The following is an 18,934-nucleotide window of genomic DNA, read 5'->3' as shown; positions in this document are numbered from 1 at the left end:
GAGTAAGATTGCAGGTGCACATAATCAAGTCATCCAGATGAGGTGAAAAACCCCAACTAGCTGCAATCTGATTACCTGTTTTGTGGGTACTCTAAGATGGGCACCTTTTATTTTCTTTATGGGAAAATCAGGTCTCAGGTAGACTCAGGAGTTTGAAAATCTTTAAATTTTTGCAAATATTTAGTATTCTCTGCCCTAGTGGAATACAATTTAATAAAGATATTTTAGTGAAAGAAAAAAAACCCCGGCTTTTCTAATCTTAACTTCATCTCATTTTGCATCTGGGCAGTGCATTAACTCCTGCCTGAGAATCCAGTGAAGATGATGTGCTATAGAACACCATAGGACAGAGACTTCAGTCCTGAACTCTGCACATCATCACTGCCTTTACCGTATTTTATGCAAACAGTGATAACATAAAACGTGCTGACTTGACTGTAAATCTGATCACACTTCCAACTACTAGCTTGGAATTTGAGGATTTTCTTCAGCCTCCCAAACAAACAAATCAAGTGTCTAACCCAAGCATGTTATTCTCCTCTTCCACTTTTTAAAAGGTCTGCTTCCTGCATCACTCAGGAGGAAAATTTTAATTGATGAGATTCATAAATCAATGCCCCTAAGCAGAAAAGGTCCACACCTGTAAAATTTTCAATTTACTTTTCCTTAAAGGGCTCATTTAACTCCAAAATGATGCATGATGTGTCTGGCACAATCTGTAGTGTAACTATTGTGAAATAACTTGCTTTGTGTGATATTGACCACCGTATGTCAAGATAATGTTAGTTAAAGTGACAGGTGATGTCCTGAGCTGAAAAGATGACTACTTCATCCCTAACATCACATACAGTCTCATCTCAGAAATGAAATACTCAAATGCTGGCCAGCCAGAACTGGAAAAAGAATGAGAAATCTAGTATTTCAATGTGGAAGAATGAGATGAACTGAAAAACTGCATCAGAATACAGCAGGTTGTGCAATTTGAGAAACAGGACTTAAAATAAGCCAGCTTGAGAAGCTAACATTTGTAAATGCGGCTATCTCTTTCTCCAGAACCTTCCTTTTTGTATTAGAACCCCACTTCTATTGTTAAGAATAAAATATTTACACTGCAAAGCAAATACAATTTGGTGCTGATAGCTGGCTGAAAACATTAGCTGTGCAACAAGTTGATCACCCACTACTCAGCATAATGCAACTCTCAACTATAAATCTGGCAACACTTTAATAATGTTGACACTAAAGCTATTTAATTTTTGGCCAAAACAGATAACAGACACTTTTTCCTGTTAGAAGGATTTCCACTCATTACTGGGGGCACTAAACCTTTATTATCCTTCAGTTTGATTCTAACTGAAGAACATAAACACTAGCAAAATATTAACATATAGAAACACTGAGATAATTTGGGATTTCTCTTGTGCAAGTTATTTGGGCTATATTCAGAACAGAAAGGAACAGCATGAACAGGATCATATACAACATCAATCTCTGCTTTAACGGGAGCACCACAAAGACTGCTGAACTTGCTTAGTACTTTACAGCCATCATCAGTTCCCACCACTGTTTCTCTTAATATTTTAAATACAGCAAAGAGCACATCATAGCTCTATGAAAAGAAAGAGTCCTTTTGCCCTGTCTGGATGAAGGTCTAAATTTAAATTGATAGTTATCCTGATGTAACCCCTCATTTTGACATACTTGCTCTTTTTAAGGCTTTAAAATCAGAACCAGATCCAATCCAATCTTGGAATAAATGCACACACTGATTTGCGGGGGAGTAGTGGGGGGTGGCAGGGGGATGCAACAAGGCAACATTACAGAGATATAATCAATAAGACAGATCTACGTAAACTAGGTCTAAGGTGGCAGTAAAGTGTTAACCTACCATTTGGAGACAAAGTCACGGCTGGCATCGAATGCATACTTGGCTCAGCTATGTACTTGAAGTCTACAGGAATGTCCCTGCAAAAGGAAGAAGTATGTGTTTTATGAAGAAGTGGAGATGTTCCAAAGGCCTGCCTGCAGTCAGCTGATTTACTCAGCCACTAAACCACAGAGAGCATATGGTGGTGTCCAAAGGAAAAACGTGCAAAAGTGTTAAAATATTATGAACGCCCACCTAGAGAGCTCCAGCAGTCAAGCCATCTACAGGATAACCTGATAGAGTGAATTTACCCCAATCAAATGAGCCAGAGTATAAAGCAGAATCATAATTCCAATTGTTAAGAGTAAAACTAACACAAAGACACTCTATTGCCTCCAGCTTAACTGCAGGTCTTACAAAATTCTTATATAGGTAACAAGAATAGACTGATCTATGTATGTGTTTTACTGGAATGTCTTACTGACTTGAGTTTTGTTTAAACTAGAATATTTCTGTCTTGTACTTCGAAGGAAAACAGGAGTTTCTCTCCCTCGTGTCTCTCTGACAGTGCCCTTTTCCTCCTGCTCTCCCCAAATGGGATGCCAACCAATTCCAAATGTTCACAGCTGAACCAAACCGTGACTGAATTGAGACTCCTTGGTCTCAATTCCATACAGTACTATGCCAGTGTATGTGAAGAACATACACTGTCCTGTACAAAGGCATGTGGACCGAGGGAAGAAACAAGTACAGTCTAATCCTTACTCCGCAGAATTGTCATTTGGTTTTGACTATATAAATTGAATTACTAACGGGCCGTGCATATTCACAGTATTCCTCATACACTAGAAGGCTTGTAAAAAGGGAAGGCATGCACGTGTCTTTCTCATTAAGCACAAGAAATCTCCAGCAGAAAATATATTTGATTAATGTATTCAGCAGAAAACACCAAAACACCAGCAAAATGTTCTGTAGCAACATTAATTAATATAAAGGGGACAGTTATGACTTCATTGTCTAATTCACACAGCAGAAGGGCTGCTGGGACACTATCGGAGCAGAGAGCGTGGGTGGCTGCCTTGTACTCGCTGACCGAGCTTTGCTGAATGGCAATATGGTCGACATTAGCAAGGTAATTACAGTTCTATCATGGAGTAAGTTATTTCCCATCATGTTGTGTTAATCAACATGCACACGGGCAGCAGGGTGAGAAGCTGCTCTGTTGTCAGGAAGCAACACAAATGCTCCTGTGAGTTAAATGTTAAAATCATTTACCCCTCAGAATAAGAAGGGCAACCCACTTAATACACTCTGCAGACAAGAACGTGCGCAGGGATAACTGGCTTCCAAACAGGCAGACCTAAGACTACTGCTGGACAGTAAATCTGTAAAGGATTAACAAAAAGTCCACATAATCTCTGAGGTTGACCAACATGACAGTACAGGACATGCAGCCCCCCGTGCCTCAGCCCACCTTTTTGCATCAATACCCAGTTTCACACCTCTCTGGCAACAGGACACAAGCTCACCACAGCAGCAAGGCCAGATCCTGATCAACTCCCAATATCCAACACTCCCTTAGCCCGCTAGTCATCTGAAGTCCTCAATGCCAGGTAAAAGCAATCCCATTGGAAGCCTCGTTAAAAAAAGAGTTGCATCACAGAAAATGCATCTCCAATGCCGAATTGTACTGCAGTGAGAAATTTAAATGCAGCACAGGTCGTCCTGCCTTCTCTCCCTTTACAAATGAAGGCAGGCTCATCTGCTGGAATTTATTCAAGACAGCTCTGCTTTATGTTGAAGCTTACCAGACACACTTAGGACAGCTGCAGGATATGCTGCATTAAGCTATTAGGCAGAATAAAGAGATACATTTATGTTTCACATTTGCTTCCAGTCAAATTGCTAAATGAGTAATATCAGTCTGCTGCTTTAAAAAAAAAAATACCAGGAAAGAGGCTGTCATGGTTGCCTGACCTCAAAACGCATGTGATATATTGTTTGTTGAAATTTTTAAATTTAGAGATCTTCAAGTCCTTTCCCCACTTCATAGCATTTCAAAGGCTGAGAAGTTTTACTATCAAAAGTAGTACATCTGCTAGTCAAGATTTAGAAATGTGATGCTCTGGGGTTCTACTACAACTTCTTCCCCAAGCAGGAGAAAGAAAAATCCTTTTAAAGAAGTAAAAACCAACAGCCCCAAACCCAACTCAATTTTGGGATCTGCGCATCCTGAAGAGCTCTCTCAGGAGACTACAGTGTCTTTACCAGGAACAATGGAGAGAAAATGCCTGCTGAGGGGTATAGCTTTACAGAGATCGACAAGCCTCCTAAGCCTGTCAGGATAATGACTAAGCTACCACTGTACAGTTCTTGTGCTGCTAGCTGACTTGAAGGTAAAAGGAAATAAAAGCCTCCAAGGTCAATTGCCCAAATCATTTCACTGCTATCCAAGTAGGATCAGATGCATATGAAGCAGACAAAGACAAAACAACATTCTGCATTTCTAGAAGAAAGAACACAGAATATGATACCTATGCCAACTTTATTATCACTGCTGTAATGATACAATCACACAAAATGCAAAAGCAGACAAATTTAAAGTACTCCCATTAAAACTCCTAAAGAAACCATTTAATCTGCAAGAGTCTGTGCTGTACTTGCAGTCTGAATTTTCAGCAACTAACCAATTCAGCGTACAGCACAGTGAAATCTGTGCACAGGGTGAACTCCTGGGGAAAGGAGATTTAAATTCCCAGGGGAGAAGTTCCTCACTGTGATGAAGTCTGACATGGCATCCCATTACTGGCTCTGGCCAAGTCAAAGTGTTTACAAAACATACTATAAAATTCCTCTGGACAATTCAAACTAAGCAATTAGACCAGCTTTAATTACTGGCTTTTAAGGCCATACTCAGGTCATAATTACTTCTTTGTTTCTGTAGCATACTGAAGAAACATTGTGCTGAAGAACATATGAAGAAACATGCCAAAAGGTACATTAACCAAATCACCCTAAGTTGCAAATAATTTTCCTTATGAACTTAGGAAAAAAGGATTTGAGGTGCAGCATGAAATAATTTGCTATGGAGTTTTCAAGCTCCAAAAGCTTCTATACTGAATACATTAACTTAGTCTTATTGCATTGTAAAAATCTGGATCTTGAAATTATAGAAATATGTCTACAGACTAATTAACATATATCATGGCAGGTTGTGGAGAAAGGTTTTCAAGCCATGGCTAGGAAGACAGCATTACATTTGCTTTTTATAAAACAAAAAAAAAAATCCCCAATGACTGTATTACAGAATATTGCCCACAGTTGAGTTCCCTATTACCTGAACAAGGGAGCTCTTTCTTCAGCGTACAGCAAGCGCAGTACATGTTTTTTTATTCTGAAGGAAAAAACTTCTGCTACTGGAACAATCAGGTTGCAATGTTCCCATGCCAGAACCTTTCTGCCTTTCCTGCTCTTCCCCACAGAGTGACTAAATCCACCCACTTCGCTATTTATTTCAGCCATCAACACAAAGCTCACAAAACAAGGGCAATCCATTCTCAAGGAAATAACAGATTTGTGCAAGTGAGATCCTCCTCCCACTCGCCAGAGAGGAGACATTCCTTAGCAGATATGATATTGTAAAGATATCTTTAAGAAGCTCAGTAAATACATGGGTCCAACTATAAAGTACTGAACAGTGGCTCTCTTGGAGTGACATATGGTGACAGCATTACATGTCTAGCCTAAGCCTGAGTTCCCAGGTCATTACCACTGCTGCTACTGGCAACGATAGCAGCCGATTACAGACACGCTGAGGGTTTTGCTGGCTGCTGGGGTAACTTTGCAATACCACAGATTGGAGTCTCTTGTCTAGGTTTAAAAAAAAAAAAAGCTAGGAAGGAACTGATTAGTCACAGAGCTGTCGAACTAGTGTCCGTATTGTGCAACAGCTTTGCATGTGTGAACAGCAAAAGGAAATGGAGAGATACTGGAGTGATTATTTCAAAAAGAAATTTGAAATCCTAGAGAAATCTTAAGAGAGTCCTATGCTGAAAACCTTAGTACCTAGAACCTTGCGGAATACATTTCTGATAGGAGAGGTTTGTTTTCTCCCCAGATATGTTAAAAATTAGAAGCCATTTAAAATGATGTTTCCTATGAATTTTTCTTGGATAGCTTTCACTTTTCTGTCATCTATTGTATTCATACTGTGGGTATCAACGATTGCCAAAAACCCCAGACTACCACAAAACCAGAAATGAAGCTACGCTAAACTAGTTATTTCATACATGGGCCAAATATTACACAATGCTATGCACATCCAAGTTCAAAACTTTCAAAAATGACACACACTAATGTAACAGAGCAGACATTTCTTTGAAAGGTTAATTTAAGGGCTAATACACCCTTGGGGAAAGGAGAGAGAATAGAGATAACTTCAGGCTGACAGGGCTGTCTTAGGCTTTCTTTGGGCGAAGAGAAAATCTATGAAGTGTCTTGAGCATTAAGCCAGAATAGTTTTAAAGCTAGCTCTTTCTCAGCTAGTTAGAGCTCAGTACACTCCAGTGTCCTATGTACTATGTATCCTTTTAAAAATAAATTATCTTCTCAGTTTGCTCATAATATTCTTTAAAAATTTTAAACTTACCATTCCCAGACTCTTAAACTCTTGTCATCAGATGTGCTCACAAACCTTCTATTTTCATCCACAAACACAATGGTGTTGACAGCTCCCAAATGCCTATCGTATTCCTGCACAATCTCACCACTTCGAATATCCCACTACAAATAAAAAAAAGTCAGAATAAGACCTTGGTTTTTACTAAATATCAGAATTTTTAGAGGAAGAGATATTAGCTAGACATACCTGCACAATTTTCTTATCCGACATTCCTGCCACAAAGAGATTTTGTTTATCTTCGTCAGGATTGAACTTGACACAGTAAGGAACCTTCCTGTTTGTGAATCTTGAAATACATTGCCCTGCAACAGACAAGCCATTCATAGTGCATTAGGTTGGAAGTTCTATGGGCTGATTAGTTCTTTGCAGATATTGATAAAAACCCCATTCAGTTTACTTCTACTTTACTAACAGCAGAAAATACTTGTTTTAAAGAGGATTAGAGGGTAGAGTTTACCCTGCTCTTTGATTAAACCTTCTTTCACATGTTTGAATGCAGGCACCTGTATAAACACATACAAACCGTTCTGTACCTTTACTATAACTTTCCAAACATTTAACTGCTCAGTACCCTGTATGTCATAAGGGCATAACAAGGACATCAGGACTGGTCAGGATATCACAAGCTGACCACTGTCTTTGCAAAATATGACCTCTTTAGGATCAGAGGTCTTCCTGACCTGAGACTTAAACTCAGGCAAGAATTCCTCGATTCTAAGCCTAGAAAAGGATAACAGTAATCCAGCTGCAAAACAGACCACTGACCTCTTCTCATAGCCTCAGCCATAAATACCCTGATTACATGTTATCCTTAACTTACAGGAGCCTGTTTTAATCCAAAAGCTCAATACATTTTTCAGGTGTCTAAATAACTGAGTTCAGACTCAAGACTGGAGAACTTGACTTTTACCTTTCTGGCTGTCACCTGTATGAGACTAGTGGCACTGCTAACCAAGAAGGCTAATGTCTTTTTCAAACATGGAAACTTCCTGTCTTAGGAAAAGACTTAAGTTTAAAATAACATTGACAAAATCTATCCTGTATCTTTTTAGCTTAAGAAACTATTTGGAGCAGAACATTGCAGAGCATCTTCCAGGCAGTTCTGTGAGAGCATCAGACCTACACTCCACTCCCTATAGCAGCATCTTTTCTTATTTAGAGTGCTCTTCAAGTTCAGGTTAACTGAAAGATCAAGTGAAATAATTCTTCTAAATTAAGCATATTTAGATCTAAAGTGTGGTTTCACTACTTAATTTTATGCCTGTAAATGTAAACATGCAATTAACTGATTTGGTAAAATTTTGTCTTTTTGCTGAAAATTGTTCTAGCATTACAGATAACTATAAAACTTCTCAAATAAAAAGGTATATGAAATACAGGTATATAGGTAGCGTCAATTACACCATTACAGATAACAAAAAAAAAATATTCTGGAAAAAAAAGACTATTCATCCTGAACACTGAACTACAAGATGATATTAAGGATAATTGGAGACAATCTGACTGATAATATATATTGCTGTTTACTACTAATTAAACATAGGGCCAAATAACAGCATCTACAAATAAAAGCCTACCTGTTTCAGTGTCCCAGAGTTTAAGATAGCGGTCATACGCAGCACTAAGAAACCGAGTGCCAGCATTATTAAAACAGATGTCTCGAACAGCTTTACTGTGTCCTACAAGATAGAAAAAATGCTATGATAAACTTTTATCCATTCATGCTTAGAATTAATGTTTGGGTTTTTTTTAAATTATTATACATGTTAAATGCTCCAGTCTTTAACAATGCAAAGATAACAGGAAATTATTTATTGAAGTTCTTAATGAGCACTAGTAAAGACTGATTCAAGTGAGAAAGAAAAAGTAACTCCTAAAGAACGATGAGAATAAAACCCCCAAATCCCTACACCTCTAAAGCACTGGAGAGAGAAACAATAGCATTGCACAGAACCAACCACTGTGCATCATTCATAAATTGATATACAAGCAGAACTTCAAGTACTGTTGGTTTCAAAAATTGTTCTGGTCACAGTTAAGAGCTGCAAGAGTTGTTTAACACACTGTAGTAATTGTCAACATCTAATGAAAAAGAGGAGAGGCAAACACGACAGGAGATACATTTAAAGGAGAAACATTTAAAATTAGAAAACAGCTACAAAATATGAGAAATAGGACATCAGAAAATTATGAATGCTTTCATCTGGTGTTAACCTTGTTACCCCTCAATTCCAATACTTACATCTGACCACTGCAGACTTGTAGGAGATCTCTTTAGTTAAAATACTGGCACAGTAACTTAAAAATATTGGCACAGTAATTTAAAAATAGCAAAACAACAGGTGAATCTGGTTGCTAATAAGGACCTTTTGAGAAAAAACAAACTGTTCAGAAAGAGCAGTCTATTGAGAGAGAACCTTTTTTGAGCCATCATCTTTGCCACACTGCTGTCAGAAATATTGAGTGAAAAAAGACTTTGTTGTTACTCAACATAAATTCACTCAGTGTTCTAGAAATGTTCCCATTTCAAAAGGAGAATCAGCTGCTTTTGTTCTGCATTCAAGGCTGCTAAGAAGTTTGTATTTCTCTCTCAGCTACCTGCTTTAAAAAGCACCTGTTACATGAACAAAGATGGCACTCGAAACTAAAAAACCAAAACCAATCAAATCCCATGCTTTTGCACTAGAAACTCAGCACGGAAGAGACCATCTATTTAAGGTGGGATCATCAGACCACAAGATGCCCTCACTGCATAAATAGAGAGGGCTGCTGTTCTCAACATGAAGATGGGGCAATTCAATTTCACAGTTTTGCAAGAGGAGTCTTGCATAAAGTATTGATGACTGCAGTACACGAATGTTTTAAGGGTTGTAAGGTGTTGTACATCAACATTACATTGCTTGGAATGACAAAGGTTCACTAAAAACTTGCACCTTTTTCAATTCTTATTGCAAGATCATACTGAATACCATTTGCCTCGGATGCCTACAAGTGCTCTCTATGATAAATTAACAAGCTAAGCTAACCTAAATCATATCCCTCCATGAAGTTGTTTTAAATATACATCAGTTTTAAAAAAAGACTATTACCAATAAATGTTCGTAGACATCTTCGATCACCATATACTTCCCAGAGCTTGAAAAAAAAAAAAAAAAAAAAAAGGGGTGGAGAGAAAAGATGTCAATTGTTAAATAATAATGATGCTGAAATTAAGTGCAAACATTATGGCAACATCTTTTAAGAAAATTAACTACAAACATATGACATCTACATCAGTAGATGTAGTCATAACTATCTATCCAGAAATTCACAAGAATGCTCTGTCACCTTCTTGTTAGCAAAATCCCCTTAAAATAACTAAAACCCCCATACCATACACCAACTTTAAAGCCCTAAGATTTTGCTAGTAAAAAAAATAATCAGCAGCTTTCTAATATGATGTATGCTGGACTAAAATGAGATTAATTCAAGACCACAAATGCTTCAGTAAAACACTTCCAACAGAAGCCTATTGCTAGTTGTATAACTAGGCTTCACAGAAAATGAATTATTATAATAACAAAGGCAATAACCTGAGGAACTTGTGACCTTCTAAATGCTATTACTAAATGATTAAGATTGTTCAAACACCCACAATCATGTTTTATTTCTACCTTTGTTCCAATGATTTTGTTTTTTAAAATTCAAGTGAGAAAAATAAAAGACAGACAAAAGGTATTTGGTAGAAGTACCAAATGTTTAAGTATTCTAAAATGCATTTTCTGTATTCAACAGTGGTATAAAATATATACATGAAAACAGAAAAATAACTGACCTTAATTTTGCAATCCATAGAGCAAGACAACAGTATATGCCCAGAGAGAGGAAACAACCTAACTGCACTGACACCCTGTAAATAAGGACAGAATTAAACAGTAAGTGGAGCATCTAGATATTTCTTCAGTTCATTTGCCCTCTTTTCTAAGCAAAAAGCTAAAGCTTATCTTCAAAAAATATACAGCTACTGTATCTTGAAAAGAAATAACTGACCCACATTCCATTTTAGAAACAGCGATGTGTTTTGAACAATTGTTATTGGCAACAAGTTGGTTCACTTCAACAGCTCTACATACACCCTCCTTCAACACTCACACGGTTACGGTGGTAAACACGCAAAGAAATACAAATTGTGGGTTTGGGCGACTGTTTCTGTATAATGCCTTTTCACATGGGGCAGGTTAGGAATTTTTTCACAAAAAAAGTTTCTGGCCAGCTCCATTTCTTACATATACTACCAGTGGCTTCTACCCACTGAACTCAGATTCCCTGGGCACAGCATCTTCCCATCTATCTATATTTCAGGTATCCCTTTCAGAGGAAGTCCAAAAAAATCACCAAGTACTCATGGTTTCACATCCCTTCTTTCAGTTTCATGTCAATTATTCATATTCCATCAAGTTCCTCCCACCCCTGGTTGGAGTTGGGTGCTTTATCCTCCCTATTGTTGTCTACTTAGATCCTCCAGCTTTTCTAGATTTGTCAGCCCATCTTTCTTTTGCTTCTCATAGCTATCGTTATTCATCTCTTGTTTGAAGGAAAAAAGCTATTTTATGCATCGGTGTATTCTAATAGGATAACAGGCAGAGGAGCGACTAGAGCTTTGGGGAGCAGATGTTATTCTGGAAAGCACTGATAGTTGCAGCTACAAGCTCTTTGATGCAGCAATCATTAAAGAAGAGTTCAGAGTTGTGACTCAACTAAAAAAAGGGTAAAAGCTAAAACTGTTCCCTGTGTCCTCCTTTCTTTCATCTTTCAGTTATCATTAAGGTGCTGTCCATTGCAGCACAGCGTATTCCCTGGAGCAATACTGAAAATTAGAGACAAAAGAAGCAGCAAATTGAGTATAAGCTTTACAAACCTGATCAGTGAAACACTTTAATACCAAAATTACGTATATAGTTACGGGCTCTGGCACAACGAGAAACTGTAAATGTTAAGTAGCATCACCACAGAAAACTCTTAACAAGGCACACCTTTCAAAGGTAATGGCTGTAATGCTGATGCATCATAATCACAAAACCTATGTAACTTTTCTTAAGTTTGATATGAGATAGCCCTTAAGTACTTTTACTATTAAAAAAAACCCCCACAAACAGCCAATGTTTTCAGAGATATCTAGAATTAGCCTTATTCTTATTTGCGTGGTAGTTCAGGAAATAACTACAAATCCCACAGAAGTCACTGAATATTTGTCCCTTTAAAGGAGGTCAGGAAGTCACTACATTCATGAAAAAGTATATGCATGCAAACAACTGCATTTGAGCAGGCAAACACCTTGTGTGAGCGTGTAATGCAACCAATTACATGTGTAATGCATAAATATGAAAATAGTCCTTCCTTCTACTGATACTTCAGTTTTATACAAGTTACTAGCTTCAGACACAAAATGAAGTGGGTTTTTTACGATGCACGCTCACAAACACGACTTCCTACCTTTGTATGTCCAGACCACACATGGATTTGTTTCTTTGGAAGATAGCACTTCTCAGGTGGCACTGTAGAACGGAGATTAACTCCAACATCTTGAGGGACATGAAGATAAGATCTCCCCTGATAGTCATACATTTCCTTAACTGAAAAGGTAAACACAGAATTCTGAGAATCCAAGAGCCTGTATTTTAAGAGGTTACAATCTTTGAAAGGCTCAACAGCTACATGCAATTAAGGTTTTTCTCAACACAGCTGCTCTGCTGTGATCTTGGGGGAGGAAAAAAAAAAGAAAACCCCCACTTCATAGGACACATGTGGAATCTTATTTGACATCAGTTGAGCTCAAGTTAAGTCATTTCAGCAAAGTCTGCTTGGAATTTGATAATCTGAATATTAAGACAATCTCCCCCCTACACATCTTACTCATCATCAAACAGCACGAGTGTTCCTCAGGCCAACAGGGGTTTGCTTACGCTAACTGTACACATATTACAATGTGCAACTCTAACCCTGGCATTTGCTTGCACTTCACATTCCAGTCAGCTCTGTGCTGTGTCAGTCACATCAACGGAATTACAAACCAGAGGGGAAAAAAAAAAATCCAATGGGCCATTGTGAACCAATATTGGTCAGTGGTAGCCAACAGCTGTTCTTTAACCAGATTTAAGAAGTGATTGGACAGCCAGACATGCAGGGGTGCATTGTGCATGGAAATGGATATTTCAGAGTAGACTTGTGTTGGATAGCCATGACATTAAGCTGTACACTGATTAATTTCTGTTTCTGGGATATTGTCATGGCAGTTTTGGTTGTAGAAGTGACCTCCTGCACAGTATAAATGTTTACACATCTACAAAATGGCATATTTCTGGAATGTTCGTGTTTGAGAAGATTAAAGTTTATCATCTTGTAAGGTCTTTCACTGTGAAACGTCAGGTAGAGACCATGAAAAGTTGGATACAAAATAATTATTCTATAGGAGGCTCAAGGGCTAAATTTTCAGGTTTGTTATGCTCGTCACTATTCAATAAATATTGTCATGATCCACTACATATAAACAGAATGAAGTACTAATGTCAGCAACACCTATCTCATAGCTACTTCTTTAATATATATAAGAAAGGATGCTCCAGTCTGTTCATGTGAGCCTGGCTGTAGAAAGTGGTAAACAGAGACTCTGTTTACCTAACCACCTGCGCCAAACAATCTAAGGCAGGACTGTTTTACATGCAGAGTTGAAATAACACTGTCCAAAAATCACTTCATTTTACTTACTTACCAAACCATTTTCTTTGAAGGTACCACATGCTATAGGCTTCCATAGGGTAATTATTTGATACACAATTATTCATTGTATGACATTAAGAATTGAGGAAGCATAAAGTCCAAGTGATTTTCTAAATTGTGGGTAAGCCATAACTCAAAGCACTACCTGATGAAAGTACTGACACATAAAACTGCAGCAATTCTGAAGCTGAAACTAAGCCAAACTCATAACTTTAAAACGTTTGCTCTGTAAAACAGGAAAGGGATATGTGCATCTAGTACCATTAAAAATAAATAAATAAACCCACTATCCTGAAAGATGACATTTACACGCTGCTCTTCACAGTATGAAGTGGAATTAGTCCAAGTTTATCTCTTTCTCTGTCCTTTATGCTTATGCCTGTAAGCGCTATTATCTCCAATACAGAAACATCAAGGTGCCTCAGCAAAACTGCTGAGGCTGTCTGCCATCCTTACTAATTAACGCAGCAGGCAAGAAAACACAGTGAGCAAGAAAATGAGAACAGGGAGGAAGATGCCATTACCATGTAATATAGTCTTCTCCTCTCCAGGTTTATCATCTTCTAGTTTTCCTCTCTTCTGCCTCTTAGCTGTTATTTCGTCCAACTCCTTCTGTTCTTCCTGGAAAAATAAAACATGATCTTGACTTTTAAAAATTCAACACTGAGAATCACACAACAAAATGCAGAACTGATGGATTTACTTACTATTAAGAACGCGTTCATTTGCTAAATGAGATTAGAAATATTTCTAAGCATCAATAAAGAGAATACCTTTATCAAATGCAGAATAATTTTAAAAAGCTACATACACTGAAAAGAATCAAATATCTTTTTATTCATAGACTACAGCTAAGTATCACTGAACAAGAAGGATGTTTGTCAGTTGGAGAGGGTTTTTTGGGGTAATTGTTTTTCTGTTTGTATTTTTCTTTTCTTTTTTAAACAAGTTTTACTTTCAGTTCTTTTCAAGCTGCTTCTGGTTATAAAGATCTTTTAATCAGACTCTACACACAGATACAATTAATTTTATTTCCAAACAGTCTTGCAAATAATTGAGCACAGAATATTCTGAACACCTTATTTGGACACGTCACCTGAAATGCTTCTATCACCCTACAGCACAGCATAGATCTTCTGCTTGGAAAAACTAGTAGCACAGCTGTATCTCTGTTAAAAACACTGCAATGTACTAAAAATTTGTACCTCTTGTGTTAAAGTAGTACTTACTTCTGATGGTTTGGCTACTTCTTTTTCATCAACGTACTTCGCCCATGGTCCCAGAAAACCATCAATATTAGATGCATCATTCTCCTTGAATTTCTTCCTTTTTTCAATTTTCCTTTGTCCTGTTTCAAACACTGTTAAACCTGAAGAAAGAAACAATACGTCACCTAGCTGCTAACACAGAATACAACATCATAGGTCATATCAAAGAAAAAAAAACACCATCACTACTCTTTCCAATACACAATGCAAAATGGAAGAAGCATTTGAGCAAAACTGACCAAAGCATTGTCAACTTTTCTAACTACGAACACTGCTAACTATGTACAGTAACAGAGGAACCACTTAAACTGTGCATCATGGTTTGTTACTTAACCATGCATGTACCCATGCACTTTTAACAATAAGTTTACAGACTGTACGAATACATAAATTTTCATACTTTGAATAGTGCAGTGTTTGAACGAGTAGAGTCCTAACAATTGGCTTCTGATCCCCCTCACCTCTCTGTTTCTAAAAAAACCCAACAAACCTGAAAGCCAAAATAAGACAAGTCTCCAAGACTCCAAACACAACTGTGTATTTTAATTTACTAAAAAGCCATACAATCATAGAATAGTTTGGATTGGAAAGAACCTTTAAAGGTCATCTAGTCCAACATCCCCTGCAATAAGCAGGGACATCTTCAATCAGATCAGGTTGCTCAGAGCCCCGTCCAGCCTGACCTCAAATGTTTCTGGGGATGAGGCATCTACCACCTCTCTGGGCAACCTGTTCCAGTGTTTCACCACCCTCATTGTAAAAAGTGTCTTCCTTATCTCTAGTCTGAATCTACCCTCTTTTAGTTTAAAACCATTATCTGTTGTCCTATCACTACAGGCCCTATTAAAAAGTTTGTGCCCACTGACATGGTAATCTACCTCCAATGACTATCTTGTTCTTTCATATAAATGCTAGCTTTTCACAAATGCTATGCCCTCAGAATTTCATTTGTCAAAACCATTAAACAATATAGATATGGGATGAAAAAAATTAAAGCTAAAAGATGTTAAAGTAATAATTTAAAAGTTTTTCAGAAGGTTTCATAGACAATTATGTGCAATTTTCAAACAATGTTTTCCTACAGCATCAGTAATACTCATCTAGTGTAAAGGGGCCAAAAAGAGATTTGTATAAGCAAGGGGAAATAGGCAATGTAAAAATTGATGATTATATGAAGGAATCATACATTAATGAAGTTTTCTTAAAATAAATTACTAAAATTCCATTATGAAAAGGTTATTTTTGTATTTTTGAAATTATTTAATCTTAGCCATTTCTGTCTAAAGTCTGCAGCTGCTATACAAAATAAGTGTATTTTCTTTGTCTTACTCAGAAAGAGTGATATAACCTTGGATATATTCCCTGGAAGAGGACATAGAAATAAAGAACCTTTGTATACACAAGTGAATAAGATGTTAGAACAAGACATGCAAGGGAAAGCATAACTGTAAAGTTTACACAGGTACAACTTTCCAATGCAAATAAGTCACTTTGAGTGTTAAATATCTTGTATCAGAGTATTAATTACAAAGCCCATGCCTCTGGTAGTCAATCCTCCCAGTGGCACGCTATGCTTTTACCATTTGGCAACCTTCCAATGTTTTTTTATTTTCCAAATAACCCAAAGAGCTTAACTCTGCTAAGCAGAGATAACATGCAATTCCCAATGGAATGCTAGAGTTTGCAGAGTGATCAGTTTGCTACTGAGTAGCACAGTTCAGGCTATTAGCCCAACATACAAGTATCCTAATGCAGACATATGGCAATTTTAGTTAAGACAGAATTTAGAAGGACCAAAAAGCTCTGTTGCAAATATACAGATCAATTTTATTCCTGTAATGGCACATGCTAGGTTCCAATTACAAACCCCAATTTGAAATTTGACATAATGACAGCCTGAAATATTTGCTACTTCAGGAACACAAAAGTTCCCCCCCAATATCTCTCTTCCTTCTTCACATTACAGTTGCAACACATCTTCATTTATTGTGTCTTTGGACAAAGGTAAATCGCTCATCATTCCTTCCTCTGCCAAGACCTACTCCATTTCTTAGTGAAGAAGAAATGGAAACAGTCATCGGTTGCAAGTTATTTACATAAGATTCTGAATTATTTACCTTGGTTTTTTTCAGCTTCTTCTACGGAACCAATATATTTGGTAGCAACTTCAGGGTTATCTATAGAGGGATCTAATGCATAACCTAGAGCAAGAGGAAAAATAAAATACTGTTATTTCAAGTTTTTTAGTTTTGTACAACTTATATTACTCTCCACTGCTACATTTCATGATTTTTTTTTTCCTGCTGACTCTCAAGGAGCTAGGGATGAGGAAAGGTTGACACTTTGAAATCCTATTCACTTTTCACTTGCCCTGGGTGTTAGGATTACTACAAAGTATTACAATGAGGTCCTTGAGTATGCACTGCTGCCAGAATGCTTAAATTTGCAGAAGACAGAGAAGCAAATAAACGTAATAGGCAACAGTTAACACACAAAGGGATGGTAGTCGCAGGGAGCAAAGTCGCAGAATCTTTCTGATGGAAAGAGACCTCAGGAGGCCCCTGGCCCAACACCCTGCTCCAAGAGAGGATCCGCACTGAATTCAGATCAGTTTTCTGTAATACAAACATTAGATTTTGAAATGTCATAGCAATCTCTTTTTGTTGTAACGTGGCATAAGGAAAAGACTAGCTCAAAATCTTATGTTAGTGACGCGTGATTTTAAACAAATGCTGCTTTAGTTCAGGACACTGTCCCTTGGTTTACAAGACCAGTAAGTTACACTGAAACCAGCCCGCTGCTGCTGCGCCCAGAGGGCCCTCCAGCACTGCAGCCCCCTGCCCTGCCAGCTACCTCCACTGGGTCAAAGCCAGTGCTACTCATCTCTGGCAGTCCTGGGGATGGCACAGATGGAAGGAAGAGGACAGAGGATGGGGGAAAAAAAAATGAAAGCAAATGAAGTTTTCTAAGGCTTTGTGCATATTCTGTCTTCCCCAGCAGAAATTATTTCATCCTCCTCCTGACAGAGTTGGGAAAGTTTGTTCCCTCAAGTTGAAAGCAGTTGCTTTAACTAACGTGGATGTTATCAGAGGCAGCAGCAATGGCCTTTAATTTTTTAAAGGAATTAAGCATTCACATCTTCATTTCCTGATTACAGCTATTGAGAGTCATTAAAAAAACCCCAAATAAAAACTGCTGCATTTACTCTTATAAATAATTTATAAAATGTATCAGCATTTCATAGATATTCAGGATATTTACAATTTTTGATACTGAGATTCTCATTTTAATATGCATATCTTACAGCTTTTCTCCATTTCGCCTGAAGTGAACAGCATGATCTTACAAAAATAAGATAGACAAATAAACTCATCTAGTTTCCAAGGAACAGGTGCACCAAACAGTTACTGACCACTGTGGCTTTTTTTTTTTTTTGGAAAGACTGCACCCTGGTGGACATATCACCAATTTTAATTAAATATTATACAAGTGACAAAACATCCTTTGAAGACCCAGTGAGAATTTGTAACAGGGAAAAAAAATAGCAGCAATGAAGATATTAAACCACTGGTAATCACACACACAAAATCAAAATAATCTTACAGCATACAACCTAATTCTTGTATTTTTGCTGATTCACAGAGACAATCATGAACAGCGGGAGATTACCCAGTCCACCCCAGGGACCAGAGGCCCATAAAAGCACTTGGGTGCATACAAGTTGAGAACCTATCAACATCATCCCAACAGCCAAAGGAGATAACTTCCCCAACCATTTCTCAGAAAAACTACTCTCCTAGAAGACAGTTCATTTATTTTTAGATGCTGTAAAAAATATTATTGAAATTAGTAGAAGAGTCATTCCAAGAACACAGGAAGTATTCCTATTCCTATACAAATGGAGCAATCCACCTGCAGACCAACTCTGGAGCTTCAAACCTGGCAAGACCCAGTTGTGGAACAACATATGCCCAGATACTCCGTGAATATGATATAGGGAGAGAAATATATACCAATGCCCTCTTATGAAATTTAAATTCCCACTATAAACTTTTTTTTGTTGTTTGGCTTCGGTATTCTAAGCTGTTACCAGGATTTAGTTTCATGGATAACCAAACTGAGCAGACACTGCAATTAGACTTTCACTAATTTAACTGCCTGCTTTTATTAAGCCACTATTGCAATGAGTTATTTTCCAAGCTATAAGGTTTCTGTTAACAGCAGAGAGAAATTACTTTGGATTTATGTCAAAATCAATACAGTGGTTTACTTGTCCTCCAACTGTATTGACACAGTCTCTAGGACTCTATTTGCTTGGTACTTGAAAAAGAGGGACAGTATTCTAATGAATAGGGCCACTGG

General features: G+C 37.5%; 1 protein-coding gene across 1 annotated transcript in view; it reads right to left on the bottom strand.

The window, feature by feature from the left end:
• CDC40 (cell division cycle 40) overlaps positions 1-18,934 on the bottom strand; it is a 42,433-nt gene that overhangs the window by 2,426 nt on the left and 21,073 nt on the right. The window contains exons 4-13 of the mRNA XM_054820550.1: positions 16,690-16,773; positions 14,534-14,673; positions 13,829-13,925; positions 12,021-12,160; positions 10,363-10,437; positions 9,638-9,683; positions 8,126-8,227; positions 6,735-6,850; positions 6,516-6,649; positions 1,889-1,965 (exon numbers count right to left, since the gene is read on the bottom strand). Coding sequence (XP_054676525.1) covers positions 1,889-1,965; positions 6,516-6,649; positions 6,735-6,850; positions 8,126-8,227; positions 9,638-9,683; positions 10,363-10,437; positions 12,021-12,160; positions 13,829-13,925; positions 14,534-14,673; positions 16,690-16,773 — 1,011 coding nt within the window. The remainder of the gene's footprint in view (positions 1-1,888; positions 1,966-6,515; positions 6,650-6,734; positions 6,851-8,125; positions 8,228-9,637; positions 9,684-10,362; positions 10,438-12,020; positions 12,161-13,828; positions 13,926-14,533; positions 14,674-16,689; positions 16,774-18,934) is intronic.

This window comes from Grus americana, chromosome 3, assembly GCF_028858705.1.
Source record: "Grus americana isolate bGruAme1 chromosome 3, bGruAme1.mat, whole genome shotgun sequence".
Lineage (NCBI taxonomy): Eukaryota > Metazoa > Chordata > Aves > Gruiformes > Gruidae > Grus > Grus americana.
Note: the sequence above shows the minus strand (reverse complement) of the source record. Positions and strands in the feature narration are given on the sequence as shown.